General features: G+C 38.4%; 1 protein-coding gene and 2 pseudogenes across 1 annotated transcript; 1 reads left to right on the forward strand and 2 right to left on the reverse strand.

The window, feature by feature from the left end:
- Nucleotides 1-2,550, forward strand: part of LOC127193562 (zinc finger protein 431-like) — a 73,811-nt pseudogene extending 71,261 nt beyond the window's left edge.
- Nucleotides 2,551-20,383: 17,833 nt separating this feature from the next.
- Nucleotides 20,384-24,806, reverse strand: part of LOC127193706 (zinc finger protein 431-like) — an 82,726-nt pseudogene continuing 78,303 nt past the window's right edge.
- On the reverse strand, nt 23,222-24,713 carry LOC127193696 (zinc finger protein 431-like). Its single transcript, XM_051150905.1, has 3 exons — nt 24,642-24,713; nt 23,498-23,624; nt 23,222-23,286 (listed from the first exon to the last, which is right to left on the reverse strand). The coding sequence occupies exons 1-3, from the start codon at nt 24,711-24,713 to the stop codon at nt 23,222-23,224; spliced, it is 264 nt and encodes an 87-aa protein (XP_051006862.1).

Consider the following 24,806-nt stretch of genomic DNA (forward strand, 5'->3'; position numbering starts at 1 on the left):
TTTATTAATAAATATTAATAAATAATGATTAAATTGTTAATTAAAAAGTGAAAGAAAATTCACTGGCCACACTGTAGCAGGGAGGTTCTTTTTTTTTTTTTTTTTTTGGTTTTTCAAGACAGAGTCTCTCTGTGTAGGCTTGGCTGTCCTGGACTCACTTTGTAGACCAGGCTGGCCTCGAACTCACAGGGATCTGCCTGCCTCTGCCTCCTGAGTGCTGGGATTAAAGGCGTGCGCCACCATGCCCGGCTGCAGGGAGGTTCTTGTAGGTGTCCAGCATCACATCTTTTTAGAGGCTTTTCTTGCAATGAATCTAGCAAAGAGTGAAGTGAAGTGACGTTCATGTACTGATCATCATTGGTCATTGCATTGTAAAATATCCAATACATGTGAATTACAGAAATCATGATAGTTATAACACTAAATCTATACTGTAGGGTCAGTTTTCTTAACCAATATATTTTATTAACAACTTATTAACCGAGCATACATCACTTATAGCCCGACTAACAAAAACCATAGTAAACGAGGATTAAGGAACACAACAACAAAACTGTAAGGATATCAGTCCCGAGGAATGATTCTTCTGGCATAGTGAGCAGGATTTCTTCTGCTGGAACCTGGAGTAACCAGAACCTGGAACCACAGCAAGATCTGAAGCCCCATAAGCCTTCCCTCGAGTGATTCTCTCCAGGAGCATTTTGAAGGAAAGGGATGAACAGCCAGAACTATCCTAAGTCTCCAATGAGCCCCCTCTCTAGTTCTGGGCTCATTTATATATCTCCTCCCAGAGTCTGTTTACGGGATCTTTTCAGCTGGCAACAATCAAGCTCCCACACGAGGTGGTCGGTCTTCTAGTGGATTAACCTCACCTGTTCTCTCACAAGACCGTTTACCACTATACTGTATTTGGAATTAACTAATTAGTTACTAAATATTAATAAGTTAATTGTAAACTTGTATCACATTCAGAAAGTCTACTCTAAATTGGAGAAATGCTAATAAACCTAGCTAATAGAATTAGTTTTCCAACTTCATTGGGAATACATCCACAATCTCCTAGGAGTACTAGGAATGTGAAAATTCTTCTATTTGTTCTGCTCCTTACTAATGTAATGTGACTCACACTATAGGGGAATTTATTAATTCAATCCTGTGGTAAAGCTCTGAGTTCTTCCAGTTCCCTTCAAATATGTGAAAGGCCTCATACAAAAAAGGGTGCTATGATATGAGCCATGTAAAGAGTGGTCTTACAACACAGGCATCTTCAGTGATGCAAAACAACCCACAATAAAGGGGAAAACTATGTATGTAAACTACTTGATAAAACCTGAGATCTGATTCCTCCTTACAATTAGACCGAATTGTAAGATTAATTTATACAGATAAAAAGATTCATCTGTGTAATGAATTTGGTAAAGCTTACACATGTACCAATTATCTTTGCAGGCATGAAAAAACACATGCTGGAGAGAAACTGTACAAATACAGTCAATTTGATAAAGCCTTTTCCAAACACAGTAATCGCCGAGTGCAAAAAAGAACATCTACAAGAAAGAAACCCTATGAATGTTACCAGTGTGGCATGGCCTTTTCATGCTGTGGTTATCTCTGAATTTATAAGAGAACACATACTGGAGAGAGACCCTACAAATGTAGTCAGTATGATCAAGCCTTTTCAGAACACTGTAAACGCCAATCACATGAAAGAACACATACTGAGGAGAAACCTTACAAATGTAATCAATGTGGTAAAGCCTTTTCACATCGCAGTTATCTGCCAATACATCAAAGAACACATACTGGAGAGAAGCCCTATGAATGTAACCAGTGTGGCAAAGCCTTTTCACAGCAAGTTAATCTCCAGATACATCAAATAACACATACTGGAGAGAAGCCCTATGATTGCAAGCAGTGTGGGAAAGCCTTTTCACATCCCAGTAATTCCCAATACATAAAAGAACACATACAGGAGAGAAACCCTATGAATGTAACCAGTGTAGCAAAGCCATTTTGAGAAAGGGTTATCTCCAAAGTCATGAAGAAACACACACTAGAAAGAAACCCTATGAATGTAACCAGTGTAATGAAGTCTTTTCACATCATGGTTATCTGCAAATACATAAAAGAGCACATACTGGAGAGAAATCCTATGACTGTAACCAATGTGATAAAGTATTTTAAAGAAAGACTTGTCTTCAAAAACATAAAAAAACACATACTAGAGAAAAACCCTATGAATGCAATCAGTGTGATAAAGCCTATTCAAAACTCAGTTATCTCCACTTACATAAAAGAATGCATCCTGGAGAGAAACTCTATGAATATAACCAGTGTGTTAAAGCCTTTGAACAGTGTAGTGGTCTTCAAATACATGAAAGAACACATACTGGAGAGAAACCCTATGAATGTAACCAATGTGGTAAAGCCTTTTTCACAAAATGGTCATTTCCAAAGACAAAAGAACACATACTAGAGAGGAACCCCGAGAATGTATCTAATATGATGAAGCCTTTATATTTTTCTATACCCTTTATTATCATGAAATAATTAATGCTGGGGAGAAACCCTATGGATGTATTAATATGTGTGTATGACAAAGGAAACGTTTGCATTATCATCTTTCAGGAAGAGATGTCATCAAATATTATGATCAGCAATCAACTGTACGTCTCACAACATAGCTTGATGTGCTATGGATATGTATATATTATTTGATGTTCCTTGATTCTTCATGCTTTCATTCACTATCCATTTGGCACCTCATCCCTTATCAGGGAATTATGTACTGATGTTAGATATTGTAACAGCAAGGAGCTCTATGTTGAAAACATATTTGTCATTAGGGGGTGGTATTGGGGGTGGTGTAATATGATTATGGGTTTTTAGCCCATAACAGATATGTGGAGACTGTTAGACAACATTTTTTGGTCTTCATTTTGGCATCTTAAATATGGTGATCAAAGGTCTGCTTGCCAGAATTGCCTGCCACAGACATTTCCCACTGAGCCTGATTCTCAAATAAGATTGGTTGAAACATCAGTAGGATATTGTCTTCTTTTCAATTGCAAACATAATCATATAAGGATAGAGGAAAACATGATTTGAAAATGACTTTTGCTGTATTTTTTAATGTGTTAGTTTATTCATAGGAGTAAACAGTTGTTCATGCCGCTTGTAAGAACCACAAATCTGTGCCACTCAGAATTGTCTCAGTGGGTAAAGTTGGTTGCTGCTGCTGAGCCTCATAACCTGAGTTCAATATCTGTGAGATTCATATTACTCCTAGATCTTTTTCTCTCTCATTTGTGCACATGGGCTGCAGACTACGCACACTAGCACATACATAAATAATTTTGAAACCTAAGCAAGGGCCAATGAGGTCACTTGAACCAAAGGACTCTCTGAGTTTCATCTCTATACTTTAGTGTAGAGTTTAGTGACATGTTATACATAAACATGGTCACATACCAATCTCATTATGCAGAATATTCATAAAATGACTGAATTTTATGAATCAGTCTAGATCAAGCAATCTCATTAGATTTTTATGTACGTGAAATTAGCACTGTTCATTGCAGTTATATTCATGGTATCCTACATATGAAAATGACCTCAGTGCTTATTGGCTGAGGACAAACCGGTGCCTTAGGAGGACATCAGGCTAAGGGAATGAAGAGAGTTGCAGTGGTTAAAGGATTATATACACTTATAAAGGGCTCTCACAGTCAGTTGTGGTTGAGTCATGAGACAGCATAAAATAACAGCAAAGGCACTCTCAAATCCCATTTTCTACCTTCTGATTTTAATTATGGTGCACACTTTTTTCTCAGATGGATATGAGGGATTCCTCAATCTTCTGCAGGGAGCAATAGAAAAGGAAGCGCAGAAAGCAGAGAAGCTAGCTGAAACAGTCACCTTCAAACTTTTTTTTTTTTTAGTTGCTACGTGGAGGAGCAAAATAAAATATCAACGTTTCGGTAGCAACAGTTGTTCTAAAGAGGAGAAGCAAATGTGCTGTTACAGGATATTGTAAAAAGAAAAACAAAACCAAAAAGTTGTTTTATTCGGGTGGTATGAGAGATTTATGTCAATAAATCAGCACTGTGTTTAAAAGTAAAAATTTGTTGAAGAAAAATTGACTTGTTTGAATGACAGTAAATTATAGTTGATCAAAAATGCAATAATTTTAGACAAGTGATTCATCTCTTTTCTTTGTTCTAATTAAATGGCTTTCCTTAGATGGTAAAGCTTTTATTTTTGTTTTGGAGAATGTGTGTAAACATTTAAATTTTTATGTATCCATTTGTTTATTTTTAATGCACTATATAATTAATACGGCTATACTGCACAATATTTTATAATATATTTCTAATATTTTAATAATTATACAAACACTAATTTTCCTTTTAAGAAGGAAGGGTTCCTTCTCTTCAACTGCTTTGGGTGTGTAGTTTACTTGCCCTTCTATATGTTAAGCATCCTCCCTAGGGTCCTCCTTGTTATTTACCTTCTTTAGGTCTGTGGATTATCATGTGGTTATCATGTATTATGTGGCTACTACCTGCTTCTCTGTGAGTATATACACTATGTGTGTGTGTGTCAGCATATGGATTACCTCACTCAGGATGATCATTTCTAATTCCATCCATTTGCCCCAAATTTTCAGATTTTCTTGTTTGTAACAGTTGAGTAGTATTGAGGATGCAGGAGGTCCAGATGAGACCAGATACCTTGGGGTCAGATAATAGGGAAGGAGGGCTCCCCCTTTCTGAAGACTGTGGGGGGCAAGGGAGCATGGGATGAGCGAGGCAAGATGGGGCTAGAAGGAGATGAGAGATGTAAAATGAACAAATTAAAAATAAAATTTTAAAATAAGAAGTAAGAGTGTTCTTTTGGAATGAAATATGCAGGAAACTCTGTAATGCCACAATAATAACTAGTGACAGTTAAGACCAGAAACTGACCTGAGTTTATTTCCTTTATAATTTTTTTTTTCACTTTGCTGAGAGCAAAACTTCTGATTTCACATATCTAGAAAGGGCCCAAGAATGAGCTTGTCATGAACTCCAGTGTGATGCTAAACCACAGACTGGGGTAATGCTGCAATAGGCCTTCCATGGTTTTGTTTGGAAAAAGAGTTGGAGAAGAGGAATAAAGGAAGTGGTGACCCAAGGCAAAGACCCACAGCCAACTAAGTGTCCATCATGTGGAAGAGCACCTTAGGTCCATCCATGACAGTACATAGCTTTAACCACAGCGTTTAGGAGACAGAGACATGTAGAAGTCTGAGATCAAGGCCAGTCTATGAAGTTCTAGAAGAGCCAAGTTTAATCAGTGAGGAAAAATATTGAAAAAAGAAATCTTGTGACGATTTCATTTAACAATGGGGCCATGTTCCATCCCCAGCAAGCAGCAGAACTTGGCAGCTTCAGGAAAGTGGTTCTTGCTTTCAAGTGGAGACTAGAAGGGAGGTGATAGAGTCAAGAATAGAAGAGATGGGTTATGGAACCTTCTCCTGTGTCAAGGGAAGCTGCTGAGGTCAGGCATGCAGAAGGGTTTTCTCTGCATGGATGCCTAGAGATGCCACTGTGTGAAAGGAGTTATGGAACCTCCCTCCGGTACTACAGAAAGCCTCTGAGGCCATGTGTGTGCTAGTGCTGCCTCTGCAGGGTGACCAAGAGACACTATTTTGTGAAACTGTGAAATTGAAGCCTGGATTGCTGAAGTCCCCAACATAATTGGGGTCTCAAGACATTGGCTAGAGCCTTGAGTTACCTGCCAAGGGAAGCTATTACATGGGAGTATTACCTGCCCCTCAGGAAGAAGTGTTTTGCTGTCAACAGAGCTGAAAGTAGCTGGAAACCTGAAAGGACTTTGACATCAGACATAGAGATGTAGAGTTTAGAGTTTGTCCAGTTGATTTTTGGATGATCTTTAATCCAGTGTTTCCTCACTATGATTTTTTTCCCCCGCTTATGGCTGGAAATGTCCATAAGTCTCAGAAAAGGCATTGCAGTTTGGACATTTAAGCAAGACTGAGACTATAATAGACTATGGGGACTTTTGAAGTTGAACTAAATCCTTTTTGCACTAAGTTATAGCTATAAGCCTATGGTGGCCAGGGAGTGGAATATAGGTTTGAATAGGTATAGCCCACAGAGATTCAATATGCATGAATGTTTAGCTCTAAGGAATGTCACTGTTTGGAGGTGTAGCCTTTTTGAAGGAAGTGTCTCTGTGGAGGCTGACATTCAGGTCCCCTATGCTCAAACTAAGTCCAGTGACAAAAATCTCCTTCTGTTACATGTAAACCAAGGTTTAGAAAATGAAGCTCCTTCTCCAGCACCATGCCTTCCTTTACTATGCCATGTATCCTTCCATGACAATAATGAACTAAAGTTCCAAGAGTGTAATCCGGTCCCCATTAAAATGTTTTATAAGAGTTGCTATGAAGCCAGACATGGTGACACACACCTTTAATCCCAGCACTTGAGAGGCAGAGGCAGGCAGATTGCTGTGAGTTCGTGGCCAGCCTGGTCTACATAGTGAGTCCAGGACAGCCAAGGCTACACAGCTACACAGAGGAAACCCTGTCTCAAAAAAAAAAAAAAAGAAGAGTTGGATGACCATGGTGTGTCTTCACAGCTTGGAAACCCTAAGACATCCATGACCTAACAGCTAATATTTACTTATGTGTTAAGACATATTGTCTTGTTTGACCATAGCAACACATATGGAGAAAAACATTAAATTGGGGCTGGCCTACAGTTTCAGAGATTTAGGCATTGTCATCATGGTCAGAAGCATGTCAGCATGCAGGCAGACACAGTGCTGGAGTGCTGAGTGTTCTACATCTTGAAGACAGGAAAAGGAGACTCTGTTCCACAGTTGGGTGGACGTTGAGTATATATATGTATGAGACCTCAAAACCTGCCTCCACAGTGACACACTTCTTCCAAGTAGGCCACACTTCCTCACCAAAGCCACACCCCTTAATAATGCCTCTCCTTATGGGCCAAGCATTCACCACACACATGGGCCTATGGAGTCCTTACCATTCAAACCAGTGCATTCCACTCCTGATCCTCATAGGCTTGTAGTCATAATATAATACAAAATGCACTTGGTCCAACTTCAAAAGTTGCCATAGTTTATCACGGTTACAGCAATGTTCAAAAGTCCAAAAGTCTTTTCTGAAATTAATCCTTTATAAAAAAAGCAAAAGCAAAAAGCAAGTCCCATACTTCCAACACATCAAGGCATTCCCATTCCAAAACATAGGGAAGGCACCCTTGTGCGGAAACACTGGAGCAACACAAGAGCGAAAACAAGCTCAGTAAACTCCAAAGTCCGCGTTTGAAGTCTGATGTCAAAGCGTGCTTCAGATCTCCAAATCTTTGCATCATTGTTGAGTGTAGCACACTTCATTCCCTTGCACTGGCCCCATAATGCCCATTCACAGCTTCACACATTGGCCTCCCTGGACCTCCATGCAAGGACACCCTTGCCACACGCCTGGCCTCAGTGGCTTTCATTCACCACAGAGGGAAATTGCATGCTTGATTCTAAAGCCAGAACAACATGTTTGCTTAGGGCTGGAACATGGCTCCTCTATTCAATGACATCTTTACCAGCTTTCTGTTTTCCATGGTTTCTTTTACTGAATAAGCTTGCCTTTCCTCTCATGGAATTTGCTGTGTGGACCATGATGGCCTTTCCTATGTTGAACTTGTTCATTTGTAACCAAAAGGGACTGAAGTACAATAGAACCTTTACATTTTTCTGGGTCCAACCCATAGAAAGAAATGCATTTTAGAGTAATCTCTACTCATGCATGCCAACAAAACTGAGTCAAAATTTTATAAATGTATTTGTACTTGATACGCATGGGTGTTTTGACTACATGTACGTCTGTGCACCACATGTATACGGTGCCCTCAGAAGCCAAAGGAGAGTACTGGATACCTTTGACCTGGTGAGCCACCATGTTGGTTCTGGGAACTGAACCCAGGTCCTTTGGAAGAACATCCAGTGCTTTTACCCACTAAACCTTCTCTCTAAACCCAGTAAACCAATTCTTTAATGAAATGTTTCTTGTGATGGAAAATATTTGCTATGATTTTTCTCTTTGTCTTGTTTTTACGTCCAACCTATGAGCAATAAATTGATTTTGTAATTTTAAAAAAAGGATTGCTAAAGGGGAAAAACACTGATGACTTTGAAAAAACCACAAAGAATATTACTCTTATATTTCATGATTATAAGTAAGATATGTAATTGCATATGTATGTGTAAACATAAACACAGTTTTTAAAAAAGTTATGATACATAGGATGACAGTGCTCCCCACAGATTCCATAAACTACTATAAAATAAAATCACCATTACTATACATGAAAAAGAAAGCCTTTTTCTCTTTCACATGAGGAGAGTTCAAGAGGCTTAAAAAAACATTTATGTTGCTGTTGTTCCCGTCGTTTTTATTCAGGAGGTTGATGGAAATCCTCTCTTGGTGAAGGCAACATGCACTTCAGAAACAGGACTCAGATAATCCAAGTTGAACCTAACCTGACCTGAAAGCCTCACTATATGGTTTTATGCAGACTCATAATTTAGGGAAGCAACCAATAATTTTCCACAGCTGTACCTATAAACTACAATAATAACTTGCATGGCAAGAAATCCCTAAGAATTCCACAGTGGCACTCATATCTTGGTTGTGACTGATACCTGTCTAATTGAATTTAAGGCCCAATCCACAAAATGGAATACATGTCTGGTACTAAAAACTTAGTCAAGAACTCAGGTTAGTGATGTCATGGGTCTTAGTGGAGAAATTTCTACATTTACTATAATAAGCCACCACCATAATCCTTAACTGCATTCTGATATATACATGTCTATAAAGAGATAAATGTAGCTCTTTTGCTCATCATAAGATCTCATCAAAACATGAGAGTTGATCCAAATGGAATATCAATTTATTGTGCAGTAAACGGGCCCCAAAAATACATCTACCATACAATGTCTGTATCTAAGCCTAAGTGAACATCATGAAAGGGGCTATAGCCATGCAAACACAACAAGGAACAAAAGATATTGTGAGATTTTGTTTCCTAGAAATGGCAAAGTGTCATCTTTGATTGTTCAAAAATGTGGATGTCTAAACCAGATATTATCAATAGACATTCTAAAATGGAAAGGAAATCACACAGCCCCCTTGAGAAAAGGAAATAAAGGTAACTAAGGCAGGTAGAAAGGAAATATTTGTCCCTTCAAGGTATGAACCCCAAAATTGGTTATTCAATTCAAGTGGCCACCTCTGACTTTTATATACAAAAAGCAAGAGTATATAGACTCGGTACATTTTGTTGTAATATTTATGGATTTATGTAATAACAAGAAAAATAGAATTATAAATTTGGGAGGGAGGAAGAATGGGGTAAAAGGGAAATGGTGAATGGAGGAGAGGAAAAGTAAAATGGTTTAATACATGTATATTACATGTATTAATATATGTAATTTATATCTTACACAAATTGGCTCATATATGTATATGTACATTACATATATTAAAACATTTATAATATACATCTTTTCCAAAACCACTTCTAATATACATATTTATGGATATATAATTATATATAAATTATTACAATTATAGGAGATATATAATTACAAAAATTATAATTCCATGCTATGGTATAGTAACCAAGTAATATGGTAATCAAGTAAAATATTAGGATCAAGAAGCAGTAATATTATGACTGCGTTTTAAACAGTTTGATAAAAGTGGATTTCAAGCTGGAGTGAGATGGTACAGGGGCTTCCCTTTTCTGAGGAATAGATGTGGGTGAAGGGTGGGTGTATTAAAATTTTAATGCACAAAGCCAGGCGTGGTGGCACACGCCTTTAATCCCAGCACTTTGGAGGCAGAGGCAGGCAGATTGCTGGGTGTTCTAGGCCAGCCTGGTCTACAAAGTGAATCCAGGACAGCCCGGGTTGTTACACAGAGAAATTCTGTCTTGAAAAACCAAAACAAATAAATAGGTGCACAATCTAGGTATAGAACAGAGTGTAAACACTGAGTACAATAACAGTGATTCCCTATGATATATGAAAATACAAAGAAGAATTATCTGAAGTGCCCCAACCCGCTGGGGTTTGACTAACGCTCAGGAGGAGAATTTTCCTGTATAGGCACAGAACACAAGACACGAAGAAGGGGGCAAGTCTGCATTCTGATCAAACCCCGTTTATTGAGAAATTTCACAGAGTTTTTATAAGGCAGGGGGCAGGGAAGCATATTGCTATGGCAATGCAGCTGCAGGCTATCTCAAGATGCGAGGAATTCCAAGCAGGTCACAATATCCTGCCACACTGAATATTTTGCTATCTTTATCTAATCTAACTGTTAAACTACAACAGGGTGGCTCCATCTAAAACTTATCTTTAGTCTAACTGCTGAACCACGACAGGGTCAGCTGGTGTCTGGTAAATGGCAGACTGCTGGAGAAATAAGAACCTAGGCTCTGACAAGATGGCTGAACATTGGCTATATAGCCCGTCCCCTACAGTGAAGCTCACAGGCTTCTGGCCTATGTTTTTTATTCTGATTTTTGAGGTCTTGGAGGGATCCTAGAACACAACTGAATCTTAGTATTGTGAATATCTAGGAGATGCCATTGATGAGGATGTAGTCTTAATGTCAACCGAAGCCCAAGGTTTGAAGGAAACATGGAGAGGTTAATGATTAATATCACGTGGAAGAGTTAAGAGTCATCAAAGAGAGCCCAGAAGAGACTATTGGTGAATTTTAATTCCAATTTCAAAAGACCCCTTAGCATCTGTGATATTGCATTGCCGCGTGATCTGCAGCAACCGGGAAGTAAAGCCAGTGTGAGCCAGCAAGAAAAGCTGTGTATACCAATGATGAGTGACATGGAAAGAGGCTAGAGACATAGGAAATGGTGCCATATCAAATCCAAAGATCGTGATTGTACGATACCCAACACTTAATTTTACATAGTGGAATTTGATTTTACTGGATCTAATGGTTTGGAGAGGATTGGGAAAAGAGTTTGAATGCTTGGGCTAAAAAAGTTATGTAGTACTCAGCGATAAACGTGAATTTGTTCATGAGGTCTAAGACACAAGTGCTTGAGAAGAAATATAACAGAAATGTGATTGTCAGATTCTCAGGTCGGGTATAAGCTATAGAGAGATTTTCAAATAGTTACAGATAATATATTAAAGTATGGCATAGGTACTTTCATAAGTTTGATTAAAATCTTATAATTTTTAATAACAATGAGTTAGATAGATTTCATTTTTATAAAATGTGCTTTGGAAAGCATAAGTCATTTCTTTAGTGACATGATGATACCTGATGCTCACTTTCCTAAAGAGAAGTGGTCACACATATCCAGTTATCGCCATTGCTTTATGGAAAAAATCAAAGAGATTTTAGTAAATAATGTGGAAAAAGAATACGAGCTTTTTAACAACCATTACAAATGTTACATTATTCCTCTTCAATGTTGTAATATGTATGTTACTCAGGTGTTATACATTTGTTATTTGAGCCAAATTATATTGCTCCTTCTTAAGAAAAAAATTACCATTAGCAAAAGTTGTAAATAGGGTATATAAGGAATTAACTTCAAATTGTGCAAGGAAAAATCACTAAAATGCTGGTATGCACAAGAGGGAATATGTTGCATTCCTCTTCAACATTTAACATATTTCTAATACATATTTATTGATCTGCACCTTTGTATTCAATTATGACTATGCGTAAGTCACACAATGTCAAAAATTCTACAGAATTTGAGTCATTAGTTTTTATAATATAGGAGAGAATGGTACACAATGTTTGTGTAAGCCTTTTCATTATCTACCTATTTGAAATAATAAAACTGTTCCCCCTAAAACTGTATGTGGTTCAATCCTTTTGAAGTATGAGTTCTTTGCATTTATCATAATAGATTGTTTTCTTCTGATAGTAACAAGTACATTATTCATTGACTTTGCTATATGGTTGTACAGGAGGATACTTCTCCCTGAAGCAACATGGGCTTTTCCTCTATATACATATTACGTGGATTCCACACTTAAGCTGTGTCCATACTATCTAAGTCACAATTAAAGATGATACCTTGGGCTACATCAGTGCCAACATCGTGCCTTAGGATGACTGTTTCTAGTTCTATCTATTTATCTGCAAATTTTATGATTTCACTTTTCTCAGCAGATTAATAATATTTGAAACTCTATTGTGCCATATTTTCATTATTTGCTCATTATGTGACATATAGCTGGGGTGTTCTAATGTCTGGGTATGATATGTAGTACTGTAATGAACATGGGTGAGTACACATCTCTGTCATAAGATGTAGAGTCCTTTGAGGATATACTCAATAGTGGTAGAGTGGGATCTTGTGGTATATCTGTTTTCTTCGTTCCAAAACCCCTCTACATTGAATGGCACAGTAGATTGACTTCCAATGATAACCAACACGTCTTTCCCTTTTCCCATCATGCTTGCTACCATTTGCATTCACTTGTATTAGTAATCTCAAGTATCCTAACTGCAAAAAGGTAAAATCTCAAAATAGGGTTAATTTGCATTTACCTCATCCCTAAAGATCAAGATCAAAAGCTTCCCCACATGAGGAAAAGAAGACATGCATTCCAATAGCAGAAATAAGAAGATGCTTTGAACTTTCTGAATATTATTATCATAAATAGGCATGGGTTAAAATGAAAAATAAATTAAAATAGGCATAGGGTTCATAAAATATTATTGCTCGCTTGTATTAATTTTATCATAAACATTTTTCTTACATCTTAAATTATAGTGAATCTTGATTAATTGACCTAAGGGAGGTGGGGCACTGAGATTTCTTAAGCTGGAGGAACACCACTCCTGAACCCACACTGTTGCTAGCCCATTTCTCCTGAGAGATCACCTCTCCAATCAAGCCTAGGTTTTGGGTATGCTGGAAGAAACACCAGGCATGGATCACCTAAAATTGCAGAATGAAAAGGAGAAGATAAAATCTCAGAGCTTCCTTTAGGCTCACACTAATCTATATATTTCAGGGAGAAAGAGAGTACCAATCACAAAATGGGTCTCTGTGTCCTACACCCATATTCGTTACGTCCTGCCTCCTCTCCATCACCAGGGGTCAACGTTGGTAAGTTGGAAGCTCCAAATGGACAGGAGCACACCTATAGACACAAGGCCTTGCTTTCCTCCTTGGTCAGAGAGGAAGTTCCGTGCTGGGAGAGGAGATGTTATCCTTTGGCCTTTAAGATTCTTGTGAAGGTCCCAGTGTTCCTGTGGGCAAAAAAAAAAAAAAAAAAAAAAAGTGTGTCACAACTCTGAGCAACTATGCCTCCCTGAGGGAATCTCACGTCCAGCACAGCTTTGTGTGGAATCCAGGGATTTCTGGTCAAACCATTTATGAGCCCTTTCCAAAGAGTTTCAAACACATCATGAAAGGACCAAGAGCAGAACTGACTTACTGGAATAACAGGCACCCTTCAGGGTCCTGAGAGATAGAATGGCCTCTTTCACAGGCTCTTCTCCTCATTTAATACATTGGTTATACCTTGCCCAAATCAATGGTGGACAATAGTTAGGTTTAGGAAGTCCTAATAAGGATATGGTTCCTCTGTGGAAGGGCATTCTTCTGACACAGGGTCTCACAGGATAGATTAGGCTGGTCTGAGGCTAAGATGATCTCAGGTGTTAACCACCAAGATGGGGACCATGATGTTTATTCATTTGTCTGTTTTCTCTCTTCCTTTTTCTTTCTTTCTTTTTTTCTTTCTTTTTTAGACAGGGTTTTGCTATATACACAAAGGTCTCCTGAAACTCCGAATCTTCTTGCCTTTATATCCAAAGTGCTGGCGGTTATGTATTTGACTCCAGGTGCCAAGTGAGGTCTGGCTCCTTTTCTCAATTTTTATGGGCTTCTAAAAGCCTGAGCCTTGTTCTGGCAATATGAGCTAGAGGGAGAAAATGGTCGCTGTCAAACCTAATCAACTCAGTTAAGTACCCTGTGTTTATTTAATTTAAAGAAAAACAAAACAACAACTTCAGGAAGATGTCCACCGACCTTTATCAATGTGCTGTTTCCCCCGATGCTCACACACACACAAACACACTGAGACAGGGAGAGGGAGAGAGAGAAAGAGAGAGAGAGAGAGAGAGAGAGAGAGAGAGAGAGACATAGAGAGAGAGAGAGAGACAGAGACAGAGAAAAAAATCAAATGAAAAAATCAAATTTTTAATGAAATTGAAAACATTAACATTTATTTAGTATGATTAATTTTGAGGAGTGCTAAAGACCTAAGGTAACTAATCTATCCTTGAGGTCCTAGGAGGTTTATATAAAAGGCAATAGATACGCACAGCTAAGTAATCTCACCAAGCCATATTATTAAATTTTCCCATCCCTAAATCTTTCCCCAATTCTCAGTTCTTTTCTCTCCTGCAAGGTATGCAGATAATGGGTTCAAGCTTCTTCAACAAAGAAATCTCATCTGGAGGAATCAGCCTTTTTCAGAGGAAATTCAAATTTCGTGGAGTCTATTATTTCACTAGATGTTAGCCTGAGGGAGACATAAATATCTCTTTAGACTATCCTTATTGTTACCAGGGAGGGTGGGGCCAATGGAGAGAGGAAGGAGGTGGCTACAACCAGAATGTAGAGTGAATAAAGAAGACAGCAAATAAAGAATATCTTTATTCCTATCATGCAGGCAGGTTACATGGATCACATAGTGGGGAGGAGGAGCTTGGAGCTTCAATTGGAAACCAGCAAGTGGTGGTCCTGTAGGGTGCTGTCACTGACATCTACATCTAATTGCCAAAAAAAAAAAAAAAAAAAAAAAAAGATCTGGAGGGGCTAATCCACCACAGCTGAGTGGATACAGAGACTACAATAGATGCCAACTTGTCCTCAGACCCTTTGTTTAGCATTCAACACTCCATGCCTAACACCTCATCCATACTCTACAGCTCTTCGTAAATGACTGATTTCCCCAGGCTTTGATTGACTTCTATTTGAGTCTCGGGTTCCCCTGACAACAAGATCAGCATCATCAGGAGTAGCCATTACTCAGGGCTCGTAACTGAGTGTTTTGTAGGCATCCGGGAAGCACACAAGTCAGTCTTCATGCCTGCAAGTCCCTTTTCTAACCTTACAGTACACATGAACTCCAGCAGGGGCATACCTGGTATGTTTTCTTCTAGACTCCTATAGCTGCCTACTCACTGCATGTGAGATAAACCCAGTGCTGTGGCTTTTGTCAAGTGGTCAGCCACTTTTTAAAGACTTGTCAGTTTCTCTCCTGATAATTTTTTGGATACCTCCCTAGTTTTGTGGAGATTTGGGCTGAAGAACATTTTTAAACACCAAGCCTTAGTTTCTGATGCTATCAATCTTATATTTCTTCTGGGTTGACAGGGCAGCTTTAACTACGAACTTAGGATCAGCTGTTAATACTTTACTGGTATTGACATGCTCAAGGGGCTGAATAGATGGTCAATCCATAAAAGCACTGGCTGCTTTTTCATAGGGCCTAGCTTTGATTCACACTACTCACAAGATAGCTCACAACTATCTGTAGCTTTAGTCACATGGATCAGACATGCTGTTCTGGCCTCTACTGATACCTGGCATGAACTTGGTATGCCCAGTGACAAAACTTATGCCCCTAAATTAAATCAATTTAATTACAAAATAATATGTACAGCTGGGGGAGGTGGCGCACACCTTTAATCCCAGCACTCAGGAGGCAGAGGCAGGCGGATCTCTGAGTTCGAGGCCAGCCTGGTCTGCAAAGCAAGTCCAGGACAGCCAGGACTGTTACACAGAGAAACCCTGTCTCAGAAAAAAAATATAATATGTACATGAAGAAAACCTTTTTTACAATATAGAATCACACGTGCAGGTGTCTTTTCCCTATTTGCATATCTCCTGCACTCAGAGGCCAGAAGGATGTGTCAGATACTCTGGACCAGGTAACACAGGTAGATCTGAGCCACCAGATGTGAGTGCTAGGAACCAAATTTGGGCAAGCAAGAGGAGCAAAAGTACTAGCTCTCCATTTCCCAAATATGTCATTATAATGTAAAAAATTAAGATGTTCAATTACTTCTTTTGTCTCCTGTCTAAGTCCCTGCTAGATGGTTGTTGAAGGCCTCAATGGATTTTTATTTCTCTGCGAATGAACTTTCCACATTGCTTCCTATTTTCATTGTTAACACATTTCACTTTTTTAAAGAAAAAATTTATTTATGTATTTTATCTGTGAGTGTTCTATCTGCATGTACACCTTCACTCCAGAAGAGGGCATCAGATTACAGTACAGATGGTTGTGAGCCACCATGTGGTTGCTGGGAATTGAATTCAGGACCTCTTGGAAGAGCAAATAGTGCTCTTAACCCCTGAGCCATCTCTCCAGCCCCATTTCACTCTTTTTAATTAAGTAATTTTATTTACTTTTCATTCCAATCATAGCCCCTTCCGTCCTCTCCTCCCAGTCCCTGACTCTTTCTTCATCCATTCCTTCCCTACTCTTCAGGAAGGAGAGCCACCTCAATCCACCACAGCTCATCAAGTCACATCAGGACTAAAAGCCACCTCTCCCCCTGCAGCCTGGTGAGGCAGCCCTGCAAGGGTTAAGTAATCAAAGAGCAGGCAACAGAGTCCATGTCAGAGACAACCCCTGGACGCCTTACTAGGAGACCCCACATAAAGCCTGAGCTGCCCGTTGGCTACATACATGTAGGCGGCTTAAGTCCAGTCTATGCATGGTCCTTGGTTAATGCATCAGTCTCTGCAAGCTCCACAGGTCTGGTTAGCTGGCTCTGTTGGTCTTCTTTTGGAGCTGCTGTCCCCTCCAGGACCTTCTCTTCCCCCCCCCCAGCCCCCACCCCTTCTAAAGGCTCCCTAGGCTTTTCCCAATGTTTGGCTGTAAGTATAAGCATCTGATGTGATGTGATGCTGGATGGAGCCCCTCATAGGGCAGGCATGCTGGGCTCCTGTCTGCAACCCTCGTAGCTTATTGTTATAGTATCAGGAGATGGCTGTCTCCCATGGGGTGGGTCTCAGACTGAGAGCAGGCATTTGCTGGACATTTTGGAATCTTTCAAAGATAGAAATCCCTACATAGCCATGGCTGTCTGGGAACTGTCTACGTTGACAAAGCTAGCCTCCAACTGAGACAGACTGGCTTGCCACTGTCTCCAAGGTGCTAGGATTACAGGCATGCACCTCTAAACCCTGTGGAGATACATTTTTAAAAGACCTATCTTTGAATCACAGAAGAAAAGGCTTAAGATTTTAAAGGGAACCATCATTGTTTTATTGAAGAGTAATAGTTCCTGAGGTTGTATAATAATAATTTAATCTGGCGAATCATTTCATATGTTCTTTTCAATTTGGTTATTTTCTTTGATTTGTTAATTTCACCCATTTAAAAAATGTTTATGTTCATACACTGTGCCATGGTGTGCATGTGGAAGTGAGAGGACAACTTCCTGCTCTCTATTATCTACTTCCCCTATGTGAGTTCTAGAGATGAAACCCAGGGAGTAGTTTCATTCAAGTGAACTCATTGGCCATTATGTGGATTTAAAAATAATTGATTTATGTGCCTGTGTGTGAGTGTGCATCCGCCACATCCTGAGCCTAGAAATGAGAGAAAAATATGTAAAAGTAACATGAGTCTTCCAGAGATTGGACTTAGGTTATCAGGTTTAGCACCAATTTCACCCACTGAGACAATTCTCTGGCATACATTTATGGTTCTGTGAAATTTTATAAGCAAGTGTTTACTCCTAAGAATAAACTAACAGACTCCAAAAATTTAGCAATATATCATTTTCAGTTGCAAATAGGATTTATTATTGAAATCATCCTGTTTTTCTCCATCATTAGGTAACAAATGCTTAAAATCCAAAATGAAAACAGTAGTTTACCATAAATCTTCATTCATGCCATATGAAGAATGCCATCTAATAATAATTGATAGGGATTCTATAGCCAACAAAAAGGATTGTCTATGCCTAGACATTGATGTCTCAGCCAGTCTTGGAGCTATTCCCATATAGTGGGATTAGTAATATAAGTTACCTTCCTGTTCAGCAATTTAAATTCTTCACATGCCGACTGTTTCCCTCTCCCTCACCCTCTTTCCCTCCCCCCGCCCCAACATCTGACCTCAGTCTACCAAGTCTCATCTGCACTACCTGTAACCTCTTCCTCTGTAGCCTGGCAAGGCCGCCCTGCCAGAGGGAAGTGATCAAAGTTTGTTGGCAAGAGTCCATTACCCAAGTAGTCCCTGCTCTCCACATTGTGGGACCCACAAGGAGACTCTGATACTACATCTGAGCAGAGGGTCAACCTCCACATCATACATGGCCCTTGGTTGATGTATCTGTTATTGTAGTGTAGTTATCCTGTATTATGTGGCTAATGTCCACTGATGAGTGAGAATATACCACGTGTGTCTTTCTGGGTCTGGGTTACCTCATTCAGGATGATCTCTCTAGCTCCATCCATTTGCCTGGAAATTTCAAGATTTCCTTCTTTTTAAGAGCTGAATAGTATTCCACTGTGTAAATGTACCACTTTCCTTATCCATTCTTCAGTTGAGGGACATCTAGGTTGTTTCCAGATTCTAGATATTACTAATAAAGCTACTATGAACATAGTTGAGGAAATGTCCTTGTTGTATGGTGGAGTACCTTTCGGGAATACTCCCAGGAGTGGTTGGCTGGGTCCTAAGGTAGAATTATTCTCAATTTCCCGAGAAAGTCCCAGATTGATTTCCAAAGTGGTTGCACAAGTTTGCACTCCTACCGGCAATTGAGTAGTGTTCGTCTTCCTCCACATCCTTGCCAGCATGTGATGTCACCTGAGTTTTTTATCTTAGCCACTCGGATAGGTATAAGATGGAATCTCAGAGTCGTTGTGAGTTACATTTTTCTCATAACTAGGAATGCAGAGCATTTCTTTAAGTGTTTCTCAGCGATTCGATAATCCTCTGTTGAGAATTCTGCTTAGTTCTGTACTACATTTGCTAATTGGGATATTTGGTTTGGTGGTGTATAATTTCTTGAGTTCTTTATATATTTTGAATAATAGCCCTTTGTCAGATGTAGGGTTGGTGAAGATCTTTTCCCAGTCTGTAGGCTGTCACTTTGTTCTGGTGACAGAGTCCTTCACCTTACAGAAGCTTTTCAGTTTCATAAGCCACTGGGCAAAATGTCCTCATTTCTACCACAGACAGAATTCTGCCTTAAAAAGGAGCAAGATTGGATGCAAGTCGAGTCCATGGCTTAACTCTGCCAAGACAGGGTAAGCAAGTTTCCAATAGTTCCTGCATCACAAATATGTCTGTCAGATGTATTGGGCCAGAAGGCTGAAGATGATGTTGCAATGTTATCGAGAGTTTTGGGTGACCGCTCAGGTAGCACACTGTCTCTGTCATTGTCTCATTTGGAAAGCTACTAACGTGCACTCCCTGTAAACTCAGGTAATTAATTTTATTCCTTCTCAAGTCTCTCATGAGGTTGAAGACCAGAGAGTTAAGTTTTACAATTAACCTTAGTCATTTAGGAGTTAAGATGTTTTTAGGTGTAGACAGATGTTTTAAGTTAATAATGATGAGATATGATAGATATTGATTTACATTCAGAATTTTAGATGCACTAGGTAGGAAAGATGTTTTCTTCAAGGCTGCCAAATACAAATAGCCAAAACACTAAGAATGTAACATTTACATAATTCCTAATTGTTTCATGGTTCTTCATGCTGTAGTTTATTGTATATATGTGTAATAATATAAATGTATATGTAAAAAAACAAGTATTTAATAAAAATGGAAAAACAGTAATTTACTGATTTAATGTTTCCACTAATCTTATTTGAGCATCACTGCGATGGCTCAGTGATGGGAAACGTCTATTGTATGCAAACCTGGCAACCTGACCTTGGTCACCATATAAAGATGGCCAAAGTTGACCCTACTAATTTGTATTCCAGTCTGCACACATCTGTTAAGGCCTAAAATCCCATAATCATATTACACAGAAATACACATCAGAATTTTTAAAAATAAATGTCACTGCTGTTACATTATCTAGCAACTCCACATAATTCATTTAGAAGGCAGTACTTCAAGATGAAGTTCCAAATGGATAACTAATGGGAAAGTGAAGAATGATAGAACATCAAATAATATACACATTTTCAAAGCACATCTGGCTCTGTTGTGATACATATAGCTGATTGCTGATTAAGCTACCTCATTATATCTCTACCAGATAGATGAAAATGCAAAGATTTAATTTACCATATTAAACACATTCACAGGGTTTCTCTCCAGTATGAATTCTTTCATGATAATGAAGACTATAAACATGTAAAAATGCTTCATCATATTAAATACATTCATGGGGTTTTCCTCCATTATGTATTTTCTTATGTCTTTGGAGATGACTATATTGTGAAAATGGTTTATCACATTGATTACACATGTAAGGCTTCTCTCCGGTATGAGTTCTCTTATGTATTCGGAGACTACTATGGCTTGCAAAAGCTTTATCACACTGATTACACTCGTAGGGTTTCTCTCCAGTGTGTGTTCTCTTATGTATTTGGAGACTATTGTATTGTGAAAAGGATTTATTACACTGATTACATTCATAGGGTTTCTCTCCAGTATGTGTTCTTTTGTGTATTTGGAGATTATTGTGTTGTGAAAAGGCTTTACCACATTGGCTACATTTGTAGGGTTTCTCTCCAGTATGTGTTCTTTTATGTATTTGGAAATGACTGTATTGTGAAAATGCTTTATCACACTGACTACATTTATAGGGTTTTTCTCCAGTATGTGTTCTTTTATGTATTTGAAGACTACTGTGGCATGCAAAGGCTTTATCACATTGATTACATTCATGGGGTTTCTTTCCAGTATGTGTTCTTTCATGCTTTTGAAGATTACTCTGATGTCCAAAGGCTTTATCACACTGATTACATTTGTAGGGTTTCTCTCCAGTATGTGTTCTTTTATGTACTTGGAGACTATGTTGAAATGCAAACGCTTTAAGACATTGATTACATTCATAGGGTTTCTCTCCAGTGTGTGTTATTTTGTGTTTTTGGAGATAACTGTATTGTAGAAATGTTTTATCACATTGATTGCATTGATAGGGTTTCTCTCCAGTGTGTGTTCTTTCATGCCTCTGACGAGCACTATGATGTACAAAGACTTTATCACATTGATTACACTTGCAGGGTTTCTCTCTGGTGTGAATTCTTTCATGCCTTTGAAGATTGTTGTGATATGCAAAGTCTTTGCCACACTGATTATATTCATAGAGATTCTCTGTAGTATAAATTCTTAGACACCTGCAAATTAATTGGTACATGTGAGAACTTTTCCACATTCATTATACCAATGTATTTTTTTATATGTATGAATTAATTTTACAATTTAGTTTAAGTGTAAAGAGGAATCAAATCTTAAGGTTTTGTCATTTTGTTCGCTTTCACAGTTTTCCCCTTTATGGACTGTTTTGCATCTTTGAAGATTCTTAGGATGGTAAGACCATTTATGACATGACTTACATTATAGCATACTTGTCTTTATTAGGTTTCTTACATATTTGAAGAAAACTGGAAGAACTCAGATTTATCACACTGATTGCATTCATAAAGTCTCACATAGTGTGAGTCATACAACATTTGTAAAGTGAACTAGGAGAAACAGAAGGATTTCCATATTTCTAGTACTCATAGGGATTTTCTACAGTGTGAGTTTAATTTATTAATAACCCCCCACTTTGAGTAAGCCTTCTGAATGTGATACAACTTTTCAAGTAATTTGTTACTAAATACTAGTTAGTTTATTAAAGAATGAAATATATATACAGTTTAATCACTATCATGCTTTCTGTTATACACATGTATGGGATATTTTATAATGCAGTGACTTATGATGATGTGCATATTGACCTCATTTGGGAAGAGTGGACATTGATGGATCTGTTCCTAGAAGAGACTCTAAAAGATGGAATGCTGGAGACCTATAAGAACCTCATTGCTGCTGGGCATGGTGGCCCATGCTTTTAATCCCAGCCCTCAGGAGGCAGAGGCAGGTGGATCGCTGTGAGTTCAAGGCCAGCCTGGTCTACAAAGTGAGTCTAGGACAGCCAAGGCTACACAGAGAAACCAGGTCTCGAAAAACCAAAAAACAAAACAAAACAAAACGGAACCTCACTGCTATGGATAAGGCAGTTAATTTTCTGTCACCATTTTAATTAATAATTTAATTGTTTAAAATTAATTAAGAATTAACAATAAATTAACTATAAACTTTCATCACATTCAGAAAGTCTACTCAAAGTGGGGAGAGAATAGTTAAATTGTTTCTTCCCATATCTATCTATTCAAATGGACGTTATCCATTCTTACATTTATCTTTTAAAAGAATGAAAAAGGGAGCCGGGCGTGGTGGCGCACGCCTTTAATCCCAGCACTCGGGAGGCAGAGGCAGGCGGATCGCTGTGAGTTCAAGACCAGCCTGGTCTACAAAGTGAGTCCAGGATGGCCAAGGCTACACAGAGAAACCCTGTCTCGAAAAAAAAAAAAAAAAAAAAAAAAAGAATAAAAAAGGGAAAGACTTCCACATTCACACAACTTGACTTTTTGTTCCTTATAGACATGTGGTATAGGGATTAAGGTTTCTCCCCAACATTTTTGAGTCCCATAAACTGCCCCTCTCACTAAATTTAGCAATGTTAGTGTAAGAGTATACACAACACCAGATTTGCTATGGAATATTTGTTTATTAAAAGGCTTTGGACAAATACTTATCTCCTATTCAATGTACACATTGTACAATATCTGAGTGGTATGAGACTAAAAAAAATTTGTATTTCTACAGAGTACCTGTAATGTGGCTATGATTCAAATAATAATATCTGTTAAGGCACTTTTCCTTGTTTTTTCACAAGGGACTGCATTGCAAACACAAGTCATATACCTAACATTGAGGCAAATAGATTTGTGAGAATTTAACAATCAATAATACACTTAAAGCAATGTATTTTTATACTGTTGCTTTATATTAAAACTTCTGGGAAAATTAAAATTTTTTCAGAGGCATATAAGAATGAGCAATCACATGAAAATTACCTCCCATGTCTTCTAGAATTTTGACAATGTTCTTCAATATTATGGTGTTCCCACTTGTAGCCTAAAATATGTACCAGAAAATGGATATTATTGGTAATTAGGTAAACTTAAGTTACTATCATCAGTGAACCTTACAGCTGTGCCTAATTTGCTTACCTCATTCTTTATTCTCAATTGAAATTACAGAAGAGCATCAATAACAACCACAACTACTACTACTACAAAAGATTTGTCCCTTGTTTTAAAAAGTGAAAGGAAATTTATTGTCTTACCTATAGCAGACAGGTTCTTGTAGGTCTCCAGCATCACATCTCTGTAGAGACTCTTCTGGGAAGGATCCAGCAAAGCCCACTCTTCCCGAGTGAAGTTCACATGCACATCATCGTAGGTCACTGCATCCTAAAATATATGATCCATGTGTCCAACAGAAAGCATTACAGTGGCAACACTATAAATGTATACTTCATTGACAATATATTCATATAATTCCAGTACTTCCCTAATATATTTCTTGATACAAAAGTTCTAATGTAATCATTAAGTCATTTTAAAAGGAAACTGAATAATGAGGTGCAGCTCATTCATTTCTGGACACTTTGAGGAGGGTATAGCCTTGCAAGAGAAATGACAAATAACAGACATAAAGAGACAGACAAACACCCAAACAGTACTGAGCACACATCAGAGAAAGCATATGAGCAATTACCAACTACAAAAAATAATGGGCAAACTTGGTGTATTGGCTCCTGCTTTTAATCCCAGCACACAGGAGGCAGAGGCAGGTGTATATCATCGACCTGGATCACAGTCTGATATAAGCAACATGATCCAGGATGCCCAGGGGGACATATTTTTTTTTAACATTAATTTACTCATTATTACGTGTACAGTGCTCTGCCTGTATGGACTCCCGCAGGCCAGAAGAGGGCATCAGACCACATCATACATGATTGTGAGGCACCATGTGGTTGCTGGGAATTGAACTCAGGACCTCTGGAAGAGCAGTCAGTGCTCTCAACCTCTGAGCCATCTCTCCAGCACCCCCCTGGGGGGACATATTAATACCCTATCTCCCTTGCAAAAATAAATCAAAGGAACCAGGAAGATACAAAGGACTCAGGGTTTTTACTGAAGGTCCTACAAAGAATTTTACATTCACTCCAGTTCTGTATTCATCTTCCACAAACCTGAAGTGGCTCTATTTAAACTGTAACATTAATAAGATCTTAATGAATAGGAATGCATGTTTAAACCGCTGCAAACCCACAGATGAAAACATTAGCAATGTAAATGTTGATTATAAATAAGCAACACAGGACAGGAGAAAAAGCTCAGTAGTGAAAGGCTCTTCCTGGTCTTGCAAAGAATTAGGCTAACTTGTCATTGCTTACTTGGGAGCTCACAACTAGCCTTTACTCTAAGTTCAGGAGTTCTGAGGCCATCTTCTGATGACCGCGAGAACCAGGTACACACAAGGTGCATATTCATGGCATACAGGTAAAATACACATATTCATAAAAAAAAAATCAAAACCAAACACACAGGTACGAAGAATGTCATGCAACTGTAATGCAACAACTC

This window comes from Acomys russatus, chromosome 9, assembly GCF_903995435.1.
Source record: "Acomys russatus chromosome 9, mAcoRus1.1, whole genome shotgun sequence".
In the NCBI taxonomy this organism is placed as follows: Eukaryota; Metazoa; Chordata; class Mammalia; order Rodentia; family Muridae; genus Acomys; species Acomys russatus.